Source organism: Lates calcarifer, linkage group LG3 (assembly GCF_001640805.2).
Source record: "Lates calcarifer isolate ASB-BC8 linkage group LG3, TLL_Latcal_v3, whole genome shotgun sequence".
Taxonomy (NCBI): domain Eukaryota; kingdom Metazoa; phylum Chordata; class Actinopteri; family Centropomidae; genus Lates; species Lates calcarifer.
In genome coordinates, this window is record NC_066835.1 from 4,459,808 (window position 1) to 4,483,038 (window position 23,231).

Sequence of the window (23,231 nt, forward strand, 5' to 3'; positions counted from 1 at the left end):
GCTCAATGCAAGATGTCTCCTACTACTACTACTACTGAAAAGTCCACTCATAGTGCACAGTATTTGTTTCCCCAGCCCACTTGTACGTTGCATACTGGACCATGTATAACTGGTTTCCATTGTAGTTGTGATATCACAAAGTCCTGCTCATGCATCCCCCAAAAACTCATATTTTGCCAGCAGCTGTGTTTGAAAACTAGTATTTGAAAAAGCTCCATACAGGATTCTGTGTTGTGAAGTTTAACCCTCCAAGAGAAGTAACAATAAGTAAAACACATTTTTGAATGAAAGGGGACTTTAAGATAAACTTGAGTACCCATCTGGAGGTGTTTCCCTGTGTCATATCCAGTCTTAAGACCTACATTATCTCAGTTTTGTGGTAATATAATTTATATCCCTAAATTAATTCACATTAACAGCAGGTCATTTTTGACCCACAGAAATGTATGCATAAAGCAATTATAGAGCTCTTGTTTTCAGTGATAGTGTTATTGTATTGGTTAAACAGATGTTTGTTTTGACCGCTGCCCATTTCCTGGCATTTTTTATCATGTAAATGACCACCACATCAAAGCACATGAGCCAAAGACTGAACTCATGTCTCCAGAGAACTGTGAGTCTTCTACATTAGATTAGAGGGAGGTAAGTCGAACCGTGAGAAGTTCCTCCCATACTGAACAATTATCACGTGTATTTTGCTGTTGTTGTTTGACTTTCCTTTTTAGCTTTTCACAGCGCAACCCTCCCTCGCTCTCGTCTCTCTCTCTCTCTCTCTTTCTCTCTATCGCGCACCACAGAGAGGACGCGAGGGCACAGGCGCGCGCGCGCGGTCAGAGCTCTGCTCCTTTTTGTATAATTGACAAGCCGTTCTGTCGAATCAGATGAAAAGGACCCACCTTTAAACAGCGCCCGAGCTAATCGGCGCGCGGGGGAGGCTGGCCTTCATGCAAATGTGTTGGCAAGGGAGACGCAGCGGTTCATTCATCTTCTTCCAGAGAGAGGTGAGTTAAAACGAAGGTTATTTTACATGAGGGAGGAACTGTTTTGGAGCAAAACATTACCGTGCGAATAGCGGGAAAGCAAAGAAGAGGTTTTTCTTTTATCGCCAAAAAGGAGCGCATTTTTCTCCCAAACATTACAAGGTAAGTGGAGGACATTTTTAATATATATATTTAAACGATCTCTTTCCACCGTCACGTTAATGTGTGCAAGTGTTGGTAAAAATGTGTCACATATGCCTTTACTTGCTAACTAGCAAAAGCAATAAGTGATGAGAGAGGGAGTCGTAGACATTATTTTACTGAGCTAATATCCAAGGTGTTGTACCAGGAAGAGGGGGTGTGTGTGGGGGGGGGGGACTGAACCCTCAACCCTGTCAGTGTAAGTGCGTTACACTTATTTAGCTCTACAGATGAGTCAAGTCAAGGTTTTAATTATACTGAACAGTCTTATTGAGCAGTCAGTGGCTCCAGTGTCTTGCTCAAGGACACTCGGAGCTCTAGAGGCTATTGAACCTGGGACCACTGATCCCTGTTGAAAAGAGGCACTTTGGTGACCACATCTGCCGTGGTGGCAGGAAACATTACCTGGTGCAGGTATGTGTTAAATATGGCGAGTCATTTTTATCTGTGTGTATGTTGGATGGATGAAAAAACTGAGTCTGTATACATGTGAAAATGCTGCTGAGGAAGTCAGAATTAGAATGTCCTTCATGCTCTGGGAGCAATTAATGGTTGAACAACCTGTGTGTCACACCACTGAAACTGGACTCTGGTTGTGTCTTGCACATGCAGGGCATAAATAAGCATGATATAAGCATGCAATTTTAACTATATATGGGTTTACTTGTGCGGTCTGTAGCTGCAAGTCTCACTGTTCTGCCTTCAAAGTCATTTTTGCTGCTCTGTTCAGCTGTTGGCTGAACAAGTGGTTCAGTTTTATCAGTATGATCCAGTCCTCTGTGGATGACACCAGGACCCGCACAATCAATAGGAGCAGCTTCCAATGTGTGCTGCTTGTTCACAGTGCTGGTGGCCTTCGTGCGGCTGTGCATCAAAGGGTCATACTGCATCATAGTAACAGGCCGTGTGTGTGTGTGTCTGCATGTCTGTGATGTAGTGTTCATCAGTTGTGTTCATATATACAGAACAAAGTCAGCGAAACAGTGTTCCATGAAAATGGAAAGACACAAACGAATGCAAACACATGCACACACACACACACACACCCCTGTGATGGGCACATCCATGACAGACAGCTGGTGGCAGTGACAGCTCAGTTTGGCTCTGTAGCCCTTTGGCTGCCGGCCTATAACTGAACAAGAGCGGGTCTTTAGTGCATGATGGGTATCAGAGCTGAAGGGTACACATTTTATACTCATAATCTTAATCCCTATTGTTTTTTAAAGTAAGTGTATGTTGACTTAAAGCAAGAAGAATCTAACAATACAAATACAATAAGGTGTCGTAGCAGTGTTATTTATTGTAGTTTTGGCTTTTGATTATACCAAACAATACAGCTGATCTATTGCTTTATTTCCACTGCAGGCCACTTATACTCCCCACAGACTGTGTATAGAATCAGCCCGTCTCAAGTGGTGCTGAGCAAGAGGGAGCTATTACAGAGTCACAATTAGGATCTCTTTCTACACCATCCCTCTCCTCCAAAATATTCCCTAATTATATTATGATTCTGCTAATATTATCTAATGCAATATACCTGTAAACGCCCAACCAATCCCTGTTTTTGATTTTCTTGTAGCCCATGATATTAAAAGACCTGTCAGTCCCTTCGGGAGTGATATCCTGTTCCAATCCTGTGGTTTTGAATTTTGTGGTGGAGCTATCGTTGATTTATATTTGGCTCACGGACTGTGTTGAGAGCGTAGACTGCAAAATCATGTTTGATTGTTGGTGCTCTTAAGTACACTCTGTTGAGAGATAATCCAAATAAAAAGGACAGAACTTTCACTAATGTTTTAGTGTTTAACTGTTCACCTATACCTTACGGCTTAATAATAACATAGGCTCCCATTACTCTTCTCTCCTACGTGGGATTTTAAAACAGTACATTCTAACTGTATATTCTCAGTATACCTGCTACTCAGTGATGTATAGTTTAGTTTTAGAGCTTCTGCAGCAAATCCACCCCAGACACACAGCGTCTGTGCTCTCATCACCAGAGATCAGCCACAGGTTATTTCCTACAGATGCTCTAAGTTGATCACTTGGTCTCTGCAGTGATGTTAGACGTAGACACAGCTCCCTGGTGTTTGCAATAGGAGATAGAAAGAAGCTTACACATAACAGCTGACTGACAGATCACTGGATTGAAAACACATGGTTATAGCTGCTTCCTCTACTCTGGAAAGACCTATTGATCCACATTCTGTGGAGTGCAATAATTTCAGCTCGGAGCTGCATGTTACACTACAATTTCCTGTCTGTGCTTGTGTGTGTGTGTTGTTTGTTTTTCCGGTCTCTTCTTTTTTTCTGACTGCAGGAGATGAATGATGCTGTGACACTCATAACCACCCCCCACTTTGTGTATCTCTTTTTTTGTTTGCCTCTCTGTCACTTGCATTTTGTTGTAAGCCTGTGGCCAGGTGTACTATGCATCTGTCTCACGCATCACTGGCTCACTGTGTGCGTGTGCTTGCGTGTCTCTATATGTGTGTGTGTGTGTATTTGTGTTGCTGCATGTGTGTCTCTTGACTGATTGATTCATCCATTCCTGTCACATGCTTTATTACCCAGGGAGATTGATGTTGGAATATAAAAATGTGTGTGTGTGTGTGTGTGTGTGTGTGCGTGTGTGTGACATACACCGGCTGATGCTTATAGACCAGCTGATAGTGGCTGAGCAACAACAAAGGAATGTTGAGTGAAGGAGTTTGGCATAATTGGTGGATAACTAATGAACACCCACAGTTATCAATGGACTTCTTTGACCAAGTGTTTTCCAGTGGCTTGACATATACAATATAGTGCAATAGAAAGGTAACACACACCAGCCAGAGATGTGGAGAAAAGGCTTTTAAAATAGAACATCACTGAGTGGTTCAGTGGTTAGCACTGTCGCCTTATAGCCAGAAGGTCATGTGTGAATTTCCTTTAAGTGCCTCCCACAGTTAGAAATGCAGGTTTAGGTGAGCCCAGATACTAAAATGATCCATAGGTGTGAATGTGAGTGTGAATGCGTCTGTCTTTCTATACTGTACGTGTCACTGTGGTGAGGTGACAGTCTGACAACCTGTCAAGGTATATCCCCCGCTTCTGGCCCACGGCATGTTGGGACAGGCTTTTGCCTCTCATGACTCTGAACAGGATAAATGGGCAAATAATTTTTATCATGCCTTTTTTAGTGGGTTTTTTGGTTGCCTTAACTGTGGTAAAATAAAACAAAACAAAAAAGACCCTGACTACGATGACAAACAGTTGTCAGATCCCGTGTACTGTACATGCAGACTAGCCTCTGTTACCTACTGTTACAGGGTTTTCTGTGAGTGCAGGCTGCACTGCAGGCCAGATGGCTGGACATTGAAACATTTTCAGCCTGCTAATTTCTTACTATTGCAAGTCGTGTCACTGTCACAATAACGTTTAAACTATAATCTCAAACTGGGTGAAGGATTTTTGTCATGGGACGTCTGGTTTTTCAGTAATCAGAGAAACAAGCTGAGCAAAAAGCTGTTCTCGCAGCCCCCCTCAACAACCAACAGCGTCACAGTGATTTGTGACGTAACACTGCGTAATTCAGTGTTATTTTAACAGATTTTAATTACTTGGTCCATTTGTTTTGAAGAAGAGAGCATTGTGGATAAATCGACTCCCAGTAAAAACCCTCTGAACGATGAACTCTGAGGGAATCCCACAATAAAAACAAGCTGAGCTAACTACCAGCTGTCAGACTGATGTCCTGTGTCTGTTGAAGAGCATCAGAAAAACACAGATTTTAACGTGACACTACTTTATTCAGTGGTTTTTCCGGTTTAAATTATCGGGTCCATTTGTTTTGGAGCAGTTAAAACCTAAAAAAAAAATAAAATAAAATAAACAGGCTACCTGTAAAGACACAATGACTTGTATTAGCGCATTGCATTAACGCAAAAAGGCTAAATTCATGATGTGTGTGATGTCGTGTGTGACTTTAAGAAGGGGGACTGCTGTCGGCAACCTTAAAAACAGTGAGGTGATTACTTTTTGTACCTTTCAAACGATTATCTTTAACAATGAAAATGATCATTGTCACAAATGGCCTCCAAACTAAACCACAAAATATGCTGTTGTTTAGTTTGGAGGACTTGTTGGCAAAGAGATGAGTTAGTAGGAGTAGCTATGCAAAGGTTAGGCTCTACATCTGTATTTGAACATAGTTTTTGCAACATTTTTATTTAGCAAATAGGTTTTTGTGATGACACTGGTGAGAAAAGATAGAGTTACTTAAAGTTGCATTAAGTAATTGTTGAGTTACAGAAAGCAGAAAGCACAGAAAGCAGAAAGCACAGAAAGCAGAAAGAGTTGCCTATTTAAACATCCAGACATGTTTTGAGATCAGGAAATGTCCTTTTTATACCCTCTGCATTTGACATGGATACTATTGATCAGGCCCTAATCCATTGCAACATACCCTCCTGTGCATACTGTATACTAATAGATGGTTGTGTTGTTATAAGCTGGGTGTTGCATAAGCTGAGCCTTGCTGAGTTGTTATGAGAGGTAGTCAACTTCAGCAGATTTAACGTGTGAAACTGTGTCACGTTTCTGTACTTTGTGGTGAGAAATTTGCTGGGAATTCTTACCAGAGGACAAATAGCTGTTAAAAATAAGTCAGGGCCAATTTTCGTCAAGTTCACGTCAGTGCCAAAATTAGGTCCAAAACAAGCAGACACGCTGCCAAAATGAGGAAAACAGTCCACATCAAGGTTGTAGACACTAAATACACGTGTTAAAATGTAAAAATAATTAGGAGTTTGTGAAAACAAACAGTATAAAACTGCTTACAGAGGAGCTTTGATACATTACCTGCCTGCTTTTCTTTACTCATAGATATAAATATTTCAGTACTGTATCTTTATAAGCATCTGACTACATTATCAAATCATATCCATGTGATTCTGTTGGTTGTACGATGGTGATCCCCACCCTCCACCTTCCACCTGCTCTTTGTTTCAGAACACATTAAATGTTGATCTTAACAGAGGATAGTGATGAGAGGATAGCTTTCAGGAGCAGGGGTAAGCGCTGCAGGCATTTGTCCCATGCTCCGTTTCCTCTGTTCTCTTACACTACTGTCAACACACTACACAGTAAGCACACTGCTGTGTGTGTGCCTGTGCAAGTGTGTGCTTAGAGACTGTTTTTGTCTGCTGCTGAAACACCTGAGCCTCACAACCAAACAACTGTCCACCAGGACTTATGTAATATAGGAAAGTGTGTGTTTGTGTTTTGGTCCATGTGAACGTGTGTGTGACTCCGTATGACTTTATAAGTGTTGTTGGAATATTATTAGCCACATGTAGCAAGGCTGTGCAGGTCTGATAAAGTGCAGACAGAAATAGTGGTCAACAATTAGTGCAGCACCCAGACTTAAGTACATGTAACAACTGTGGCAATAAATGAAATACTGAGGTGAATAAATGATGCTTTGGAGATAAGGGAGATAAAGGTTAGCAGAGAGACTGACTCATAAGGGCACACGCACACAACCGTTTTGTCCCCCGTGTTTCTCCCCAGGCTCGACATGCTGCCTGGTCTTAAATTAGAGTTTGAACTGCACTGAGGTGAGCTGCGTTTCTATAGCGATGCATCCTTCCTGCTCCAGTCACTAGAGAGATGTATGTAGATTTAAATAATATGGAGGTAACACCTCAGCTCCAGCACATCCTTTCATAAATCTGTAAGTACTCACACATTCACGTGTCATATTCAGTTTATATTAACCAGACTTTAACTGATTATGGAGACCAAAGGCATGCAGACATTTTTGGATTTAAGCATTGATTGCTGATACTTTGTTTTGGCCTACATATTCAGTCAACCTCTACTACTACCACTACAGCTAAAGAGCTACTACCACTAAAATAGATCTCCTCCTTCTCCTCCTCCTCCTACCTACTACTACTACTACTATTACTTAGGGCTAGGCAATATTGTTGAAGTCAATATAATCTATGATACATTATGGAAAATATGGGTGGGCAATAAGGATTTAAACCTATATTGCACAATACATAGTCTTATATTGTGATATCACATCTGTAATATCGTACACTTTCAGAAAATGCTATGGAAAATTTCTATTAGACAAAATAACCATACTTTTATTCCAATTGCTTGATTTTATTTCAAGCTGCGTTGCTATGCTAGATGCTAGCTGTGTGATACAGTCTTGTATATATATTTGTTCCAGACTTAGATATATAACTTTCATGTCTTAAAGGTGCTATTTGTATATTTTTGCTATTTCGCTACATTAACAGCTGTTTACTTGCTAGTTCAGACTTCATTTCTTTACTCGCCAAGAGCTGTCTCCAGTGGTGGATAGAGAAGGAATTGTTAACTCTTGTTTGGCTCATATTTCTATCACTTATTTTCTCCTACTGAAGTAGAAGTCAACATGCTAACCAGCTAGACCCAGCCCATCTCATATTACCACTTTGGTGGTAATGTCACTGTAGCATCCAAAGCTGCCCCTGCATGATATAACCTCTTGTCTTGTACATAACATTGAACATAACTTCGAGCTCTGTGATGGATGTTCGAACAGGTTTCATGCCCATTCAAGCTAAAGTAGCTCCAACTATGAGTCATGTAACACTGTCTACAGAGAAAATGAATGGCTTTCTTACTTCTGGACTGAAACCAGGGGTGCCCAAAATAGTTTTTCCTAGTTTGCAGCTCTATGGAAAATGATGGCAAAATTATGTGTTAAAACGATCAAATGATGATCTCTCCAATGGTCTGTGTTCCACTGTTCCACTGTTATATTTTATGTCATAAATGAATATTTAAATGTGTAAAATAAAACCTTTAACCTTTTTGTGAAATATCAACACAATATGATTAAATCATACTACTGATATTGAATTTTTCCTCAGCCCTGCTTCTACCAATAAAAAAAAAACACTTGTGCACACTGGTATATACAGAAACTGCATTAGCATTAGAGCATGTTGCATGCTGGTCTTTAACAAGTAACCACTGCCCACTGTCCAATTCAACAGCTAAAATCTAATCACAGGGAATCGAGTGGGATGAGGAAAATGCTGCCCAATATTTACATTTTCAATAAATCCCCCACATCAAACCGATATATCAGCAAGCCAATTGGTCAGGTCCAGTTGGCAGAAGGACTGTTTCAGTTCGCTGAAAACATCATTGTCTGGTGGGCCGCTGTTTGGCAGAGAGCCAGGCGACTGTTGTCAAGACGATGTATTGTTCTGTTTCACTTTTGATGGTTTGGTGAGCCGCCATGAAGACCATTCACTGTGCGCTTTATCATTCACATGTCAATAAGCTGGTTGTCCACTTCTCATCAGGTTTCTCCATCTTCCTATACTCTATTCTTTCTCTCTGTAATACACACATAAACACACACTCACACACACTTCACAGTGCACTTCATGGTGAGGGCTGGTATTGGACTGGTATCCTATTGATTGTTCCCCTATTGCTGTGACAGTCTGTTGTACACTTCCACTCTCACAAAGGTTATTGCCATTGCAAACACACAACACACACACATACGCATCCATGCACACACTCAGGAAATCACTACTGTATGGGAGGCCTAGCTTCCCATTTTTGCTCTCTTTCCAACTCAATTAAAGCTTTTGCCAGCTAATCATTTTCAGTCATGGCGACACCAACACATTTTCCCCTCTGGGCTTCGTTCAGTTACAGCCTGAGTGCATGAGCCTCGTAATAATGACAGCGTAAGCCCACTGCTTTCCAACCTTGATTTCTTTCGTGTGTACCCTCTTGCTGTGAGTGTCCAGAGGGGAAAAAATGTTTTTAACATAGAGAAGTGGTAAAGTACAATTCTGTTGTGATTTCAGTTTAGGTCACATCCTGTTGCTGCCACAAATAGATTCCTTTACAATTTACATTTGTCCTGTCAGTTACAATTGTATTTATTTATCACAGCCTTTTCATTCACTGCTGAAATATTAGCTAATGACTGCTCAAAGTAAAGAAGGGAGAGGTCCTGTCCTATGTCTTAAACCTGGGATGTAGCTAAACATAGCTACAAAGACTTTTCCTCAAAGACTGTTTTTTGTGCCTGCCCCTGGGCTTTGAAGGATTTAAAGAAACTGATCAAACAGAACATTCAGTGGTGTGATAACTAATCCAGGCCATTCGTCATACATGCATTTAACAGTGATGCTTAGTCTTGATTTCTTACTTAATTTTTAGGGATGTAATTACAGTGTTAAGATATTGTGGATGTAGGATGTAGGGTGGTTTTTGTCTCTTTCTGAATCGGTACTCGATTATAAATCTTTGGTTGTAACACTAACACTACTGCTTAATTAGTAACAGCTGATATGACCTGCCACTGGAGACGTTTGTCATTTAACTGGTCAAAGCGACGGTCAAATGAGATCTTGAGGTCTTGCACACTGATCTTCAAGGACTTCAGGACGAATCGAATTTGGCCTTTCACTATGAAGGTTTGACGATCCGTTCCTTTTGTTCATATAGACATAAGACTGGCCTATGCGTCTCTGTCGTGTCTCTCCTGCTGGACATGCTGACAGTGTCATCAGCCGGTTTTAACTCGGCATGACACCAGTAGTTTCGGCTTTAGCTGTGCGCATTCCTGTAATGGGCATGCTGTTCTCAGTAGGCTGTTATAATTTAACATTTTATATTTACTTATTGAGCAGACACTTGTATCCAAAGTGACTTACAAGTGAGGCAACTTGGGGTTCTCTGTCTTGGCCAAGCACACTTTGGCAAGCAGACTGGAGGAGCTAGGGATTGAACCGCCACCCCTGCGACCAGGAGACAACCCACTCTAGTACCACAGCTAGCTGCCTCAGAAAATTACTACTGGCCATGGAGGGGTTTGTCACTGGTACATAAACATATGCTGTTTTGGGGCACTTGCTCAACAGCTGATTCTGTTGTTCTTCTAGGGAGGACTCTCTCCTACAGCTGATAGTGGTCAGTAGTATGAACTAAAACTGTTGATGTGTAGCACTCATGCCATCCATCAACCTAATAACAAGTGCATCATCAAAATGTAAGCTTTATTACTACTGACTGTGGCACGCAAGCATGTAGCCTGTAACTAGCTTAACCAGTCAGCAAGATCACCACCAAGCTGGACTGGCAAACACACACAGTGACACACACACACAGTCTCCCACGCATTTACAACTCAGATTAGACTGCATGTTTACTATCAGTCTGACAACTGGAATGAACATGCGAAAAGGCCCCTTCAGATTCAATAAGATGCATGTCTTTCTGTATTGAACGCCTGTTGGGACAATTTTCTACAAGCTCTGCTTATCTGCCTGTCACCTCCTGTCTTTCTCCATCCCTCCATCTTTATCATCTTTTCACTCCACGTCTCTCCCCCTGTTTGTTTGTCTTCTCCCTCAGAGGTGTGAATCCAGATTGAGTCATCCTCCCTCTGCACACAGCCTCTTCATCTTTTCTTGCTCTGTCTTTCCCCCTCCTTTATAATATTTCATGTCTCTGTATGGTGTGGAAGAGTGCCAGAGACAGCCAGTATGTGATGGCACTAATTTGTCCTGGTTGTCCCTGGTTGAAGCTGGCATGTTTGTGCGTATATGTGCAATTGTATGCTCAGGCTTCTGTCGTGTGTTGACGTGAAGGGACTATTAAAGGCGTCATTGTGCACAGCAACAGCGTGTTGCCAGGCCAATAGATCTCTTTAGTGGGATGTGCAGAGCAGACGCTGAGGTCTGTATATGTGAGGGAAATTGCAGCATTTAGGGAATAAAGCTATTCATGTTAGCTCCAGAGGGTGTTACTTTGAATGCACTGTCATTAGAGAGCATAAATGGGTCTCCCCTGTAATTTCACCCTTTGATAGGCTTTGAAAGGTTTATGATGCTAATACTAAAATTTGAATTTTTGACTTTAAGCTGAAGATAAGTGAAATGTCATGCTATCCAAAAGGTACAAGGATTCCAGGCCTCTTGACAATCAAACAGTGCAGGAGACATGGTGAAATAACTTTCTGTTGATAAATTATGAGTCAAGGTGGATATTCTTCTCTATTCAGTGACTGACATCTACCTAAAAACACAGCCTAACAACCAGACCAGTCTAAATTGCCATTTTGTTTGACTTTATTATTGAGACTCATATCATGCTCATGCCAGTTTCTGTTTGGGTGGGTGGAGGGTTATATTGTTTTTGTTTTTTTTACCATGACCAATCGATACAGTTACATAACACAGAGCGACAGCTAGTAGCAGTCAACCCTGACAATCACAACTGAACAAATATGGCAATTATTAGTTGATTTTTTTGGTCACTTCGGGGGCAATGGAACAATCTATAAACACAACAATGACATATCATCATCGTTATAAAACTGTTAGGCTAGAGCATGTTGGCAGTATTGCTTATTTCACCTCATGTTTATGTCTACCTGATAAATATTCACTATCCCTTCAGCTCTGTTTTGGTCTCCACTAACTTCTGAGAAAAAAATAGCTGGATTTTTAGCTGCTAAATACTCCACCAGCTAGTTGCTAATTTTGTGTGTACAGTGGGTTTATCTGAGCTCATTTGCAAAAAACAAGGTTGAATAGAGCAGTTAAAATGAACTGAAATAGTAATAATTGCTGTGGCAAAACCAAAACAATGAGCTGAAAGTTCCTAAAACATAAACCTGAGGAGAACTGCAGAGTTGGATTATAATTCTTTGTGGGATTTATAACTATGAGTGACTCCTTTCACATTCATTTGATCCATTCTTGATATAAAAAATGGTGCAGACTAAGTTACTATTTCTGTTCTGAGTCAACCTCTATTAATCTGAACAGATGTGTTGATCTCATCCAAGCCTGTCAACACTTTCTGGCTCAGGGAGCAGACAGTTGACGTCCAAGCTTTGGCTGGTTGTTCTGCAACTAGCATCAGCCGACAGCTATCAGCGAATACAGCAGCAGACTTTTTTAAATCACTGAAAAAACTGCCAGATGTGTGCAGAGATTCAGAGATGTGGAAGTGGACTGGACAAACAGGTACATCAGGAGTCATTTTACCCCAGGAGACATTTTATGCATTCATATGTCTGCCTTTCCATTCTTTGTTTCACTTAAGCACATCTTTATGGCAATACATGTATGCAATACACGTGTCCACACATATACACGTGTGCATGCACTCAGATAAGCAACAGCCTTTCTAAGGCAGCCAAAATGAGGAAATGGCATAGAAGCCAGTTAATCTGTATTCCTGAATGCAGCTCATTGATTCCCCTGAGATTTGACTTTTTTGCTGTGAAAGGCAGCGTAATCCAAGAAAAAGAAACAGCCGGCGTTCATTGTCAGATAACCTCCAGCACCTGAATGCTCTCCCACAACAGATTTCTGCCTCAGTAAGATGAGCTGGCAGAGACCTGAGTACCTGACTGGAAGACAGCATCCAACCTGGGAATGATTAGAATGAACTTACGGGTTGCCTTTTCTTGCCAGCGTGAGCAGTGTTTATTTTGTTTTTTTCAGATGGGATAAGTTCCCAGTGTGTTTGCTCGCCTGGCTAGTCGCGCCTCTCGCTATCTTCCACAGGAAACTCCATTATCTGCTACATTTGCTTCCCTAATAGAGGGATAAAATCTCATCTGCCTCAGTCAGAGGCAAGAAACAATGTTACAACTCTGTGGAGTGTGTGTGTGTGTGTGTGTGTGTGTGCATGTGTGTGTGTGTGTGTGTGTGTGCTCAGAGGCCTGCACTATGAAGCAGGATTTGAGGTTAGTGAGGTAACTTCAGGTTTAACTCTGGCTTTTTCAGTTTCAGTTACGACAGTGGTGCACTTCTTAGCGGGTTAAATCGCCATGGTTACTCACGCTAAATGGCTAACCTGCTTCAGGGCAGGTTAATTTAAGAGGATCGGATCAAAACCAGTCAACAGCCCAACTACTGATCAATCAGATCACTGGAAAACTAGAGTCATCATTCCTACAGGATCCTGACATGGACAAAGAAGTTTAAAATAAAGAGAAAAATAATAGATAGATTTTTTATAGATCTGTGGAATAGTTTTGCTCCAGTGTTTCCATATGTCCACAACAGAGCTTTAACAAACATGATGACATCATATTGTTTACATTTTACATTGTTAAATATCATTTTTGGATGTCACTATAACCAAATTAACTTGCAGGTATCAGGGTTTCTTCTCGTATCATATTAGGTACTTCATTTATGGTTCTGAAAATGTTGCTTGTAATTAACCACTCCGCTTCTTTTGCATGAAAGCGCTCTGGAAATCCTGGGTTGACTTAACGAGTTGATAACTACTGCTGTATGCTTAATGATACTGCGGTTGTTAGGTTTAGCAAAGCCAGAAATGAAAAGATATCCTGGGTATGTTGAACTTACTTCGTAGTACAGGCCTCAGGAGGGTACAAGCCAAAATAAACTCACAGCTTGTGGCACAAGTTGTGTGTCGTTGCTGATGCAGTCAGTGATTTACAGAGCTACCTACCAATGATTCAGAGAGAGTTAAACTTTTATCCTAAATGTCTGTGGCTTGAGGCAGAGAGTCACACTCATTCAAGAGAGTTTTATGAATCTAACTCTGTCCTCTTAGTGATGGTAGCTTCAAACTGAGCTGAAAATAGCGCTACAGGTGTTTGTGCCACAGCATGAACCCCTTATGTGATCCTTCTCTACACTGCTGCCCTCAGCATCTGTCTGCATCCATCCTCTAGCAGTTAACCTTGTGAAACTGTGTGTGTGTTTGAGTGCATGTGTCTGCGCACGCATTTGTGTTTGTGCAAAAACAAGAGCTTGCTTAAGTAATTGAATCTGGTAAACCTTTAAACTCACATGGAAAAATTGAGAGATAACACACAAAGGAGTCATCTTCCCAAACTAAAACAAACCCACAGCTACCTCTGCACGGTTCAAATACAACCCCCTTTGTCGAATCGACACATACTGGGTCCCAATATAAACATTAAAATGCAGAATTGTGATCCCGCAGCTACAGAAAAAAAAGTGAAAGATGTTTCAATTTCAGAGTTGTAACAGGACTGCAGAGAACAGATGAACACCCAGCTGACCCATTATATTTTTTAAGGCAATGACTGTTTCATTGCACCTGCTGTTATATTGTGTCATCTGTTTTACAGGCACATTTTCTCCTCATTTTCCTCCTTAACTGCATCTTTCTTTTCTCTCAAACAACTGAGAAGAGAGCAACATTCATTTTTATGTCTCAGCCTTGATAAGATCACAGGCGGCCTTTTCAAAACAAGTTAATGCCAAAATGACCTCTCCCCTATTGATATCCTTTATTGCTCTTCCTCTAAGCTCTTAGCTCTCCTACAGTGCCTCCCACTTGCCCAAAAGTCCAAAATATTTGTAGCAGTTTGGGGTTTTGTCGCTTTTCTCTACATGACTCATTCGCCATAAAGCGTGACAGGATGATATTTCAGCCACTAAACTGTCCCCATGCTCGTTCCGGAGTTTAGAGGAAGATTTGTGGCCGCTTGGCTTGGCTGCGGCGGGTGTGTCCTGGTGTCAAAGTGCGAACGCTGTCAGACAGGGCTATGAGTCAGCGATGGCGTCATGAAGCCAGTGCAGTAGTCCTCAGCCATGAGAATACGTGCGTGGCGAGGAGCCAGGGTAATAGGCCATTTTATGGCCAAAATAGCAGCAATGCTATCAGGGGCTTTACTCACACAAGGTGATTATGGAGGTAGAATGAGTCATTAGGGAAATGGAGAGAACTTTAGTAGCATGGACAGTTTGTCTGTGATGTACGTCCACTAAAATATCCATTTCAATCAATCATCTAAACAGATGATTTCACTTGTTCATTGCAGATTTGTTTCTTGACTAACAATTACTTTCTATTTTACAGCTTCAAATTGTTTTTACAGTGCATGAAACTTATCAAAGCTTACTGATAATATGGATAAAACATAAAGAAACACAAAAGACCATCATATGAAAACACATGCAATCTGTTTTAAGATGTGAGAGTAAACCACATCCTGGGTTAGGGCCAAATGAAGAAAGAGAGTGAATTTAAACTGGGGCTAGGTGATAAACCAGTCATGATGACAGTTAGGATGAAAAAAGCAGGGAGACCTGTCATGGGACAAACAAGCGAGACAGTGCTCTCCAGACAGGTAGAGACAGCAGAGAGAGACGGGAAATGCTGGGAAAAAGAGCAGGGTAATGACATTCAGAGGGGGTCTGGCCAGGCTACTAACAGCTCATATGAACCCACATGATATGGGCCCTAACTATATGTTCTCCCTGACACAACAATGATGAAAGGGAGAAAAAAAAGAAAACTTAAGAACCTTGAGGGACACCGTCTAGTTCAGTTAAAAAAAACGTCCAGATTCACAAGGCTGTGGCTCAGGAAGTAGAGTGGTCGCACCAATCAGAAGGTCGGTGGTTCAATCCCTGGCTCCTCCAGTCCACGTGGCGAAGTATCCTTAGGCTAGATACTGAACTCCGAACTGCTTCCGATATGTCATCAGTGTATGAATGTGTGTGTCTGTGTTAGAGGGCACTTAAATGTATAGAATAAGTGCAGGATGAGTGTATGTGTGCGAATGGGTGAATGTGAACTGTAGTGTGAAGTGCTTTGAATGGTTGGTATGGCTAGAAAAGTGCTATATAAGTCATTTATTACTGCTGGTCCACGTCTGAATCTCACTCAAAATAAGTTGGAGCTTCAGTGTCACAGAGAAGCTGACAGATTTTTCATGGATGCACAAGGTTTAAAGATATTTTCAAATCCGACTACTTTAACAATACATTTAAAATGACACAAATAACTTATATAGGTAATAACTGGATTTCCCTTATGGATCAGGGTAATATGTAAACATTTCCATTTTTGAAGTGGAATGATATTTGTAAACAAATACAGGACTAAATGGCTTGCTAAGATGGATTTTTCCTATTTATGTTGACACTCAAAGCCACACACAGATAAAGCAGCTTTCCCCTGCATGTGTATACGAGCAGGTAATTCCTTGTTTGTATCCATCCTCTGAGACCCGTGCTGTTACGACAACAAAGGAGCTACCACCTCCTCACCTGTCCCCCTCTCTCTCTCTCTGCTGCCCACCCCCCACCCCCCAGAGAGGTGAAGCATCATGGGGAAGCACAACAGCAAGCTGGCTCCGGAGGTCCTGGATGATCTGACCAAGAACACCGAATTCAACGAGGCAGAGCTCAAGCAGTGGTACAAAGGCTTCCTCAAAGACTGTCCCTCTGGCATTCTCAACCTGGAGGAGTTTCAGCAGCTCTATGTTAAGGTGAGCGTGAGGTGGAAAGCAGGAGGGAGACATGAGAAGGGGCATGAATCAGAGGAAGTGGAATAATGGCAGTTAATTATACAGTAATACAGAGTTTCTTTACAACTGTTTTTCATCGCCATTTCCTGCTTTGCCTACAGTGAAATTTTTGTTCTTTTTTTCTATAGTTATATAAAATGAAAAAAAGTTACCTTTTAAATGACTCATAGCAATGTTGGGCTTATGTGGCTGTGACTAATCACCCTGCGTTAGGGGCATAGAGAGGAGGTGGAGCCAATAATACTGCCAGGATCTCTAATGCTGTCTGAGACTCACTCAGAATATGCTGGAGCTTTTGCAATGGCACAGCGTCAGAGAGAGACTGATTGATTTTTCATGGATACACAAGAGTTAAAGATATTTTTAAATCAGTTTTGCATATCCTCTCAGGCTCATTTATTCTCATTCTGTTCTAAAGGGCTCACAGAACAACTGTGGCTTGTGTCTGGTAATTAGCACTGACGATGATCATAATAACTTTGTATAGTAACTTTTTCCAAAAAACAGAATTACAAAGAGCTTCAGAGTAAAAGAGGGAATAAAAAAGATCCTCAGTTGAGGGGCCTGGACAGCAAAGGTTGGCAAAGGCAAGATTTTGGAACTGCTAGAAGGGCACAGAGGATCTTAGGCAACTGTCAGACCTGTATGGTGTTAGCAGATCACAGATAAGGGAAAGAACCTGACCGTGCAAAGCTGTAAAAACCAGTGACAGTGAAGGGCAGCAACGGTGTGATGTGGGTTCCTCTCTCAGTATTGGACTGTATGTTAAAAATGAATGAAAAACCTTTGCAACACTGCATCCTGATATCAAGTATTACTTTTATAAAGCAGGACTTATATTTTGTAAGAAGTTCTAGCTGTAGGAGGAGTTCCACTTTGTAAACTTTGTTGGTAAAATCATCATTTTCAAATGTCAAAATGTCCCGCTGCTCCGTTAAGTCTTATTGACAGATGTATAGGATCAAAATGACTTGGAAGGAAAATAAAGAATCCTGCACCCTATCCATCACATGTATGTCTCAAAGTTCATATTAACAAAGAATTGAATGTTAATATTAATGGTCACTGTGCACGGTTACACGACTAAAACAGGAAAAATCCACTTTGGGTTGCTTTACAGACACACAGCACGAGTAAAACCTGTGAGGACACGCAGTTACTGTCAAGTTACTTGTTTGGAGGGAAAGTGTTAAATGTCACTGTTATTTAGCTACAGGTAAAGACGAGCAAGAAAACTCTCAGTGTCAGTGTGTACCTTTCAAAATAAAGATTTTATAGGAATGTATAATGCCCTGTTCAAGTGTAACATTGCACTGCTACAAATTAATTACATGTTAAGCTTATGTTAAGCTTATGTTATGTTAATGACATTTCGGAGAAGGAAGTGCTGCATGATCCCCATTATTTATGTCGCCTTGTTTTTGTCATTTTCCACACCTCAGTTTTTCCCATATGGTGATGCCTCCAAGTTCGCCCAGCATGCGTTTCGGACATTTGACAAGAACGGTGACGGGACCATCGACTTCAGGGAGTTCATTTGTGCCCTGTCCATCACCTCCAGGGGCAGCTTCGAGCAGAAACTCAACTGGGCCTTCAACATGTACGATCTGGATGGGGATGGGAAGATCACACGCATGGAGATGCTTGAGATCATAGAGGTGTGTCTGTGAAGAAATCCTCTCTGTTAATTAAAACATTTTAGGATGAAATCTAACCTTTCTCCCTGCCTGCAGGCCATCTACAAGATGGTGGGCACGGTGATCATGATGCGTATGAATGAGGACGGGCTGACCCCTCAGCAGCGCGTGGACAAAATCTTCTCCAAGATGGACAAGGACCACAACGACGAGATCACCCTGGAAGAGTTCAAAGAGGCCGCCAAGTCTGACCCCTCCATCGTCCTACTGCTGCAGTGTGATATGCAGAAGTAGAAAGGGATGGGTGGAGATGCAGAGGGAGGGAGGGGAGGGACGGGGGAAGAGTTGAACTGCAACAAGAGAATAGAGAGGCAGGAGAAGAAAGGGAGGGATGCAATTGAGGGAGTAGGAGGAGGAGAGAGGTAGGGAAGCTTTTTTTTTTTTTTTCCTTTTTCTTTTTTCGAGGCAGTGATGACTAGAAATGAGCCATGTTTGGAACACAATGGAGCCCTGATTGATGCCATTTTTTTTCTTGCAGCCTGTCCCACTGTGCAGTACGCTCCTGCAGCAGTTCTGCGTCAGTCTAGATGGGTGTCTTTATAAATCCAGTCTGATGATCTGTGAGAGGTGGAAATCCCTCCAGCTCCTTTTTGGCAGAGACCAAAGAAATATAGTGGGGATTTACTGGGGAAATATGTAGAAGTGTCACTCACACTTTCACACTGTCAGACTCTTTGCCTAGCATGTGAGATTACAAGGCTGCAGGGTGAATCAAGTGCAAATGTCAGCTATCTTGCAGCTACTATTTGCACATTTTACTCAGCTTTCTTATTTGTAAAATAAACATATGGTTCGCCTTCCTATCCAAGATCAAAATCTTAAAAGATGTAATCGTAGAACAGGTTGTTTTTATTTGATGTAAGTTAACATGGAATGCATTATTTCAGGTGTTATGAAAAAATATTATAGTAATGATTGTTTTCCCAAATTACACTCTTACCTGTCTGTTTAAAGGAATAGTGGAATAGTTTGGCACTTTGGGAAATACACTCACTTTCTCACAGAGAGTTAGATGGGAAGATTGATACCTTAATATTAAGCTGAAGCCAGGAGACGCTTTGCTTAGCTTAGCATAAAGACTGAGAATGGGGAAACAGCCAGCCTACCTCTGTCCAAACATACCACCACCTCTAAAATTTACTAACATGTTATGTCTCCTTTATTAAATCTGTACAAATTCCAAAATCCAAAAGACTGCGCTGGTTCTCTGGAAACCTCACACTGATAATGAAGATTTAATATTGTCGGTGCTCATGTCCAAGTCTGGCCAATGATTGCAAAAAACAGAGTTACAAAGAGCTTCAGAGTAAAAGAGGGAATAAAAAAGATCCTCAGTTGAGGGGCCTGGACAGCAAAGGTTGGCAAAGGCAAGATTTTGGAACTGCTAGAAGGGCACAGAGGATCTTAAGCAACTGTCAGACCTGTATGGTGTATAATTTGAAGCTGTTAAAGGGAAAAAAAATATTTTTTTCCCCTTGGGACATAACCAGGCTAGGTCTTTCCTCCTGCTTTCTTTCTGTAATATTGTCCCGCCGCTCCAGGGTCATATTTACCGTAAAGACATTATATACATTATGATAATAATGGTTACATACTGGCATGAAGAACAAATAACATTTCCCAAAATGTCCAACTAGTCCTGGCTAAGTTCTGGCACCCAGAATGCCAGTTTTGATGCTGTGCACCGTGGGATAGCTTGAAGAAAGCAATGGCATCAAACCAACTAAAGGCCTGTTGTTTGGTCCATATGGTCCATCTAGAGCGACAAGAGAGAAGCAAATGTTATGCTGATGGACAGAGAATTATGTAATGAACAATACCATTAGCTGTGTGTGAGTTTGTCTGTTATGGTTTTCATATGTGTGAGAGTATGAATGTGAGAATCTATGTGCACAAGCAAAATATTCTTGTTCCCAGGTGAAACCCAGATCAGACTGCTCCTCTGAATGTGAGTGCGTTTCTGTGTGTCCACTTGAATTCATTAGCTCTTTAACAGCAAAATCCACAGGTAGATGCGTGGCACTTGAACATTTCTGACAGATTACAGCATGGTGTCCAGATGCTTTACCCTCCAAGTACGAGACAGGCAGGTGATGAATGTCTCAGACGGCTGCCTCCAGCAGCATGGTGAAGCATACTGATGTGCTCATCAGTGACTTCTGGCTCTGCCTAAAGCTTTTCCACATATGCTAACAAATCAATATATCATCAAAATGATTACATGTGTTTCATTAAAATGACATGTAATTAGGTTAGAATGAAGCAATGCCCTCTACATAATGTAATCTGGACTCTCCAGCAGGTTAACAGGTTAACTCCCTGCTGCATGTTCTCTGTGATAAACATTGTCATGTCAGCTACAGTGTCATTTGGTTGAGGTAACATAAATTGTAACAAATTTATGACATTGTCATGAATAGTTATTAATAGAGGAAGAAGAATGACATGGAATCATTACATCAGCTTGTTATAATTAAAGCCCTCATGTGTGGAATTGTTAATTTCTCCCACATTCTTTTGATGGCGTGGTTTTTGTTTGCAGGAAAATGCAGTAAAAACGAACACAGTCTGTGCTTTTTCAGTCTAGTTTTTAGTGCGTGTCTAACTTTTTTCAAACAATGGGGTGGCACCAAAGTCAAATTTTCTACACAAAGTGGCTTTAAAATCCCTAAGAACCAGGTTCAGAATCTTAAGAATTTCCTTTTAGCATTTAATATCATAGCAAAATAAGCTACAATCAGTGTTCAAGGTTTAAATGACCTTTAAATATTATTTATTAAAGATTTGGCTTCCAAAATCTTTGCTTTACCAGTTTCAGGACTTTGTGGCTTGGTAACGTGATCAAACACCCCTGCAACTATTTTGGTATTTATTTCATCAACAGGACCTTTACTAAATTTTGATGAGTTACTACATTATCAGCAGGTGTATGTGCTTTGGATAATCGTCTCTCAATACCAAAAAAAAAAAAAAAAAAAACTCTCTCTTAAAATTGCATCGACGATACTGTGCATGTTATTTAAGCAGAACCAGAAATAAAACATACAGAATAATATGGAGTCGTGGTCTTGCCTCTCCAAGACCAGCAATTATAGCAACAGAAACTAGAACAGTGTGGAGTGGGGACGATCATGACAGTAATTACAGGCTGTATGACAGAAACGGTATTTCTCAGAAAAGGCCAAACCTGCCTCCACAATTCACTGTTGTTTCACATGAAAAGCTGAAATAACCATCTCTCCTCTCTCTCTCCCACTGTTCTACTCTCCACCCTTTTTGTCTTCCTCCTCCCTAAATGTCAGAGAGGAAGCGCTTTGATAATAGATGGAGGGAGAGGAACTTTGCTGAACTCAGCTCAGATCTAAAATCAATGTGAAAAAGAGTAAAAGGTTGAAGAGGAAGCTTGGTGTGTGGTGCAGGTACTCATCTGTTTGTGAATGCGAATGGAAGCCAATAACTAAGGTGTTATTTTATCTGTACATTAAACAGGAAAACCTCTATGTAGTCTGGTGGATTAGCCTGAAAAAGTCCAAACTAATGGCCACATGATTTTACTGACTGAACCCATAAAATAATTTTACATGCAACAAATATTAAGCTAGAGCCAGGAGACGGTTAGCTTAGCTTAGCCTAGCTTAACTTAGCACAAGACTGAAAGCTAATTAGCTTGGTTTCTGTACAGAGTGAACAAACACGCTATAACGTTAATTAGTGATTTAGAGGTATTGGTAGGCAGATATCTGTCCCTGTATCCTGACTGTAGGTTCATATTAGCATGATGTTTGAGAGTGGTATCAATCCTTTCATTGAATCCACAATAAGAAGCACTAAGCGTTTTCCAAATTACTTTCAATCACACTGTGGATCTGAGAGTAATTGTATACGGAAACAAAAAGTTCAAATAGAGCCGTATGCTGAAAAAAACTGATGGATTAGGAAGAAGCAATAAAGCACCTTCTCTCTGTCTCGGAGCATTTAGCTCTTCCATTAGCATTCAGAAAACCTGGCAAGTTGCTAAATACTTCCACGTGAGTCACCTCAGTTAGGAACCCCACTACTCTGAGAAGACTTTTTTACTGTATCTCAGTCCTGCAATAGGGATTGTGACTCATCTTTAATCATTGTGTTTGTTTTTGTGTGGATCATCAGTTTTCTCCACTTCCTCTCTGCAAACCGGCAAAAAACATTTGACTCCTCTCTTGTCAGTGGATCAGATGTATCTCCTCCTTCTCACCCAGCTAATGAACACACTCCCTCCCTAAAGCTAAAGAATGAGCCCCTTTGTGCGATAATGTAATGATAAAACTGTGTACATGTACATTTTAATACGAGTGTAATCGTATTTATGAATATAAACAAATATAATATGTAAATGTAAATGTACCACTAGCTTAGACCTAATTTCATATGAAGACACAGCTACTGTGTGTGTATGTGGGCGAGTGTGTGTGTGAGAGAGAGACAGAGAGAGAGAGTGATAGAGTGAGCCTGAGTAACTGTGAGTGCTTGTGAAAGCTCAGTCTGTGTGGCACTTCTGCGAGTGCTCACATGTGTTTTGTATTTGTATCATTTGTGTAACAAGAGATGCCTCAGTCTAGTTTAACTTTGTAAAATATTTGAGTGTAAACCCTCACACTGAAGCACTGAGTATTATTACCCACACCTACACTTGCTTTTGTGGTCCGCTGCTATACGGTATGTACTGTCTCCAATATGGGACGTGTCGTTTCGTTTGCTGTAGCCTACTGTTGCAGTTCTACAAGTAATACTCATATATAGAGGTCAGGTTTCAGCAGATGGCAGACAGGTTGACTGGGTTAGTAGGCAGCAGTGGGGGTCTTTCCAAAATAGAGGTAGTTGAGAAGTTGTTGGCAGAGGAAACCTGAGGTGCAAGAAGAGTGTCAGTGATTGAAAAAACTGTCCAGTGTCACAGTGTCACCCTGTGGAGGGAAGTATGATGTCACATCTCACCCATTAGACAGCCTCTCTCTGTTATTT

General features: G+C 41.1%; 1 protein-coding gene across 2 annotated transcripts; it reads left to right on the forward strand.

The window, feature by feature from the left end:
- The first annotated feature begins 931 nt into the window (after window positions 1–931).
- On the forward strand, window positions 932–21,999 carry LOC108900351 (hippocalcin-like protein 4). Of its 2 annotated transcripts, none has more exons than XM_018701345.2 (4): window positions 932–1,001; window positions 16,322–16,497; window positions 17,979–18,194; window positions 18,270–21,999. In XM_018701345.2, exons 2-4 carry the CDS (start codon window positions 16,336–16,338, stop codon window positions 18,465–18,467), a joined length of 576 nt encoding a protein of 191 aa, XP_018556861.1. In that variant the 5' UTR covers window positions 932–1,001; window positions 16,322–16,335; the 3' UTR covers window positions 18,468–21,999. The 2 variants fall into 2 exon arrangements, with proteins under 2 accessions (XP_018556861.1, XP_018556860.1); XM_018701344.2 differs by having other exon boundaries at window positions 939–1,142.
- The last annotated feature ends 1,232 nt before the right edge of the window (window positions 22,000–23,231 follow it).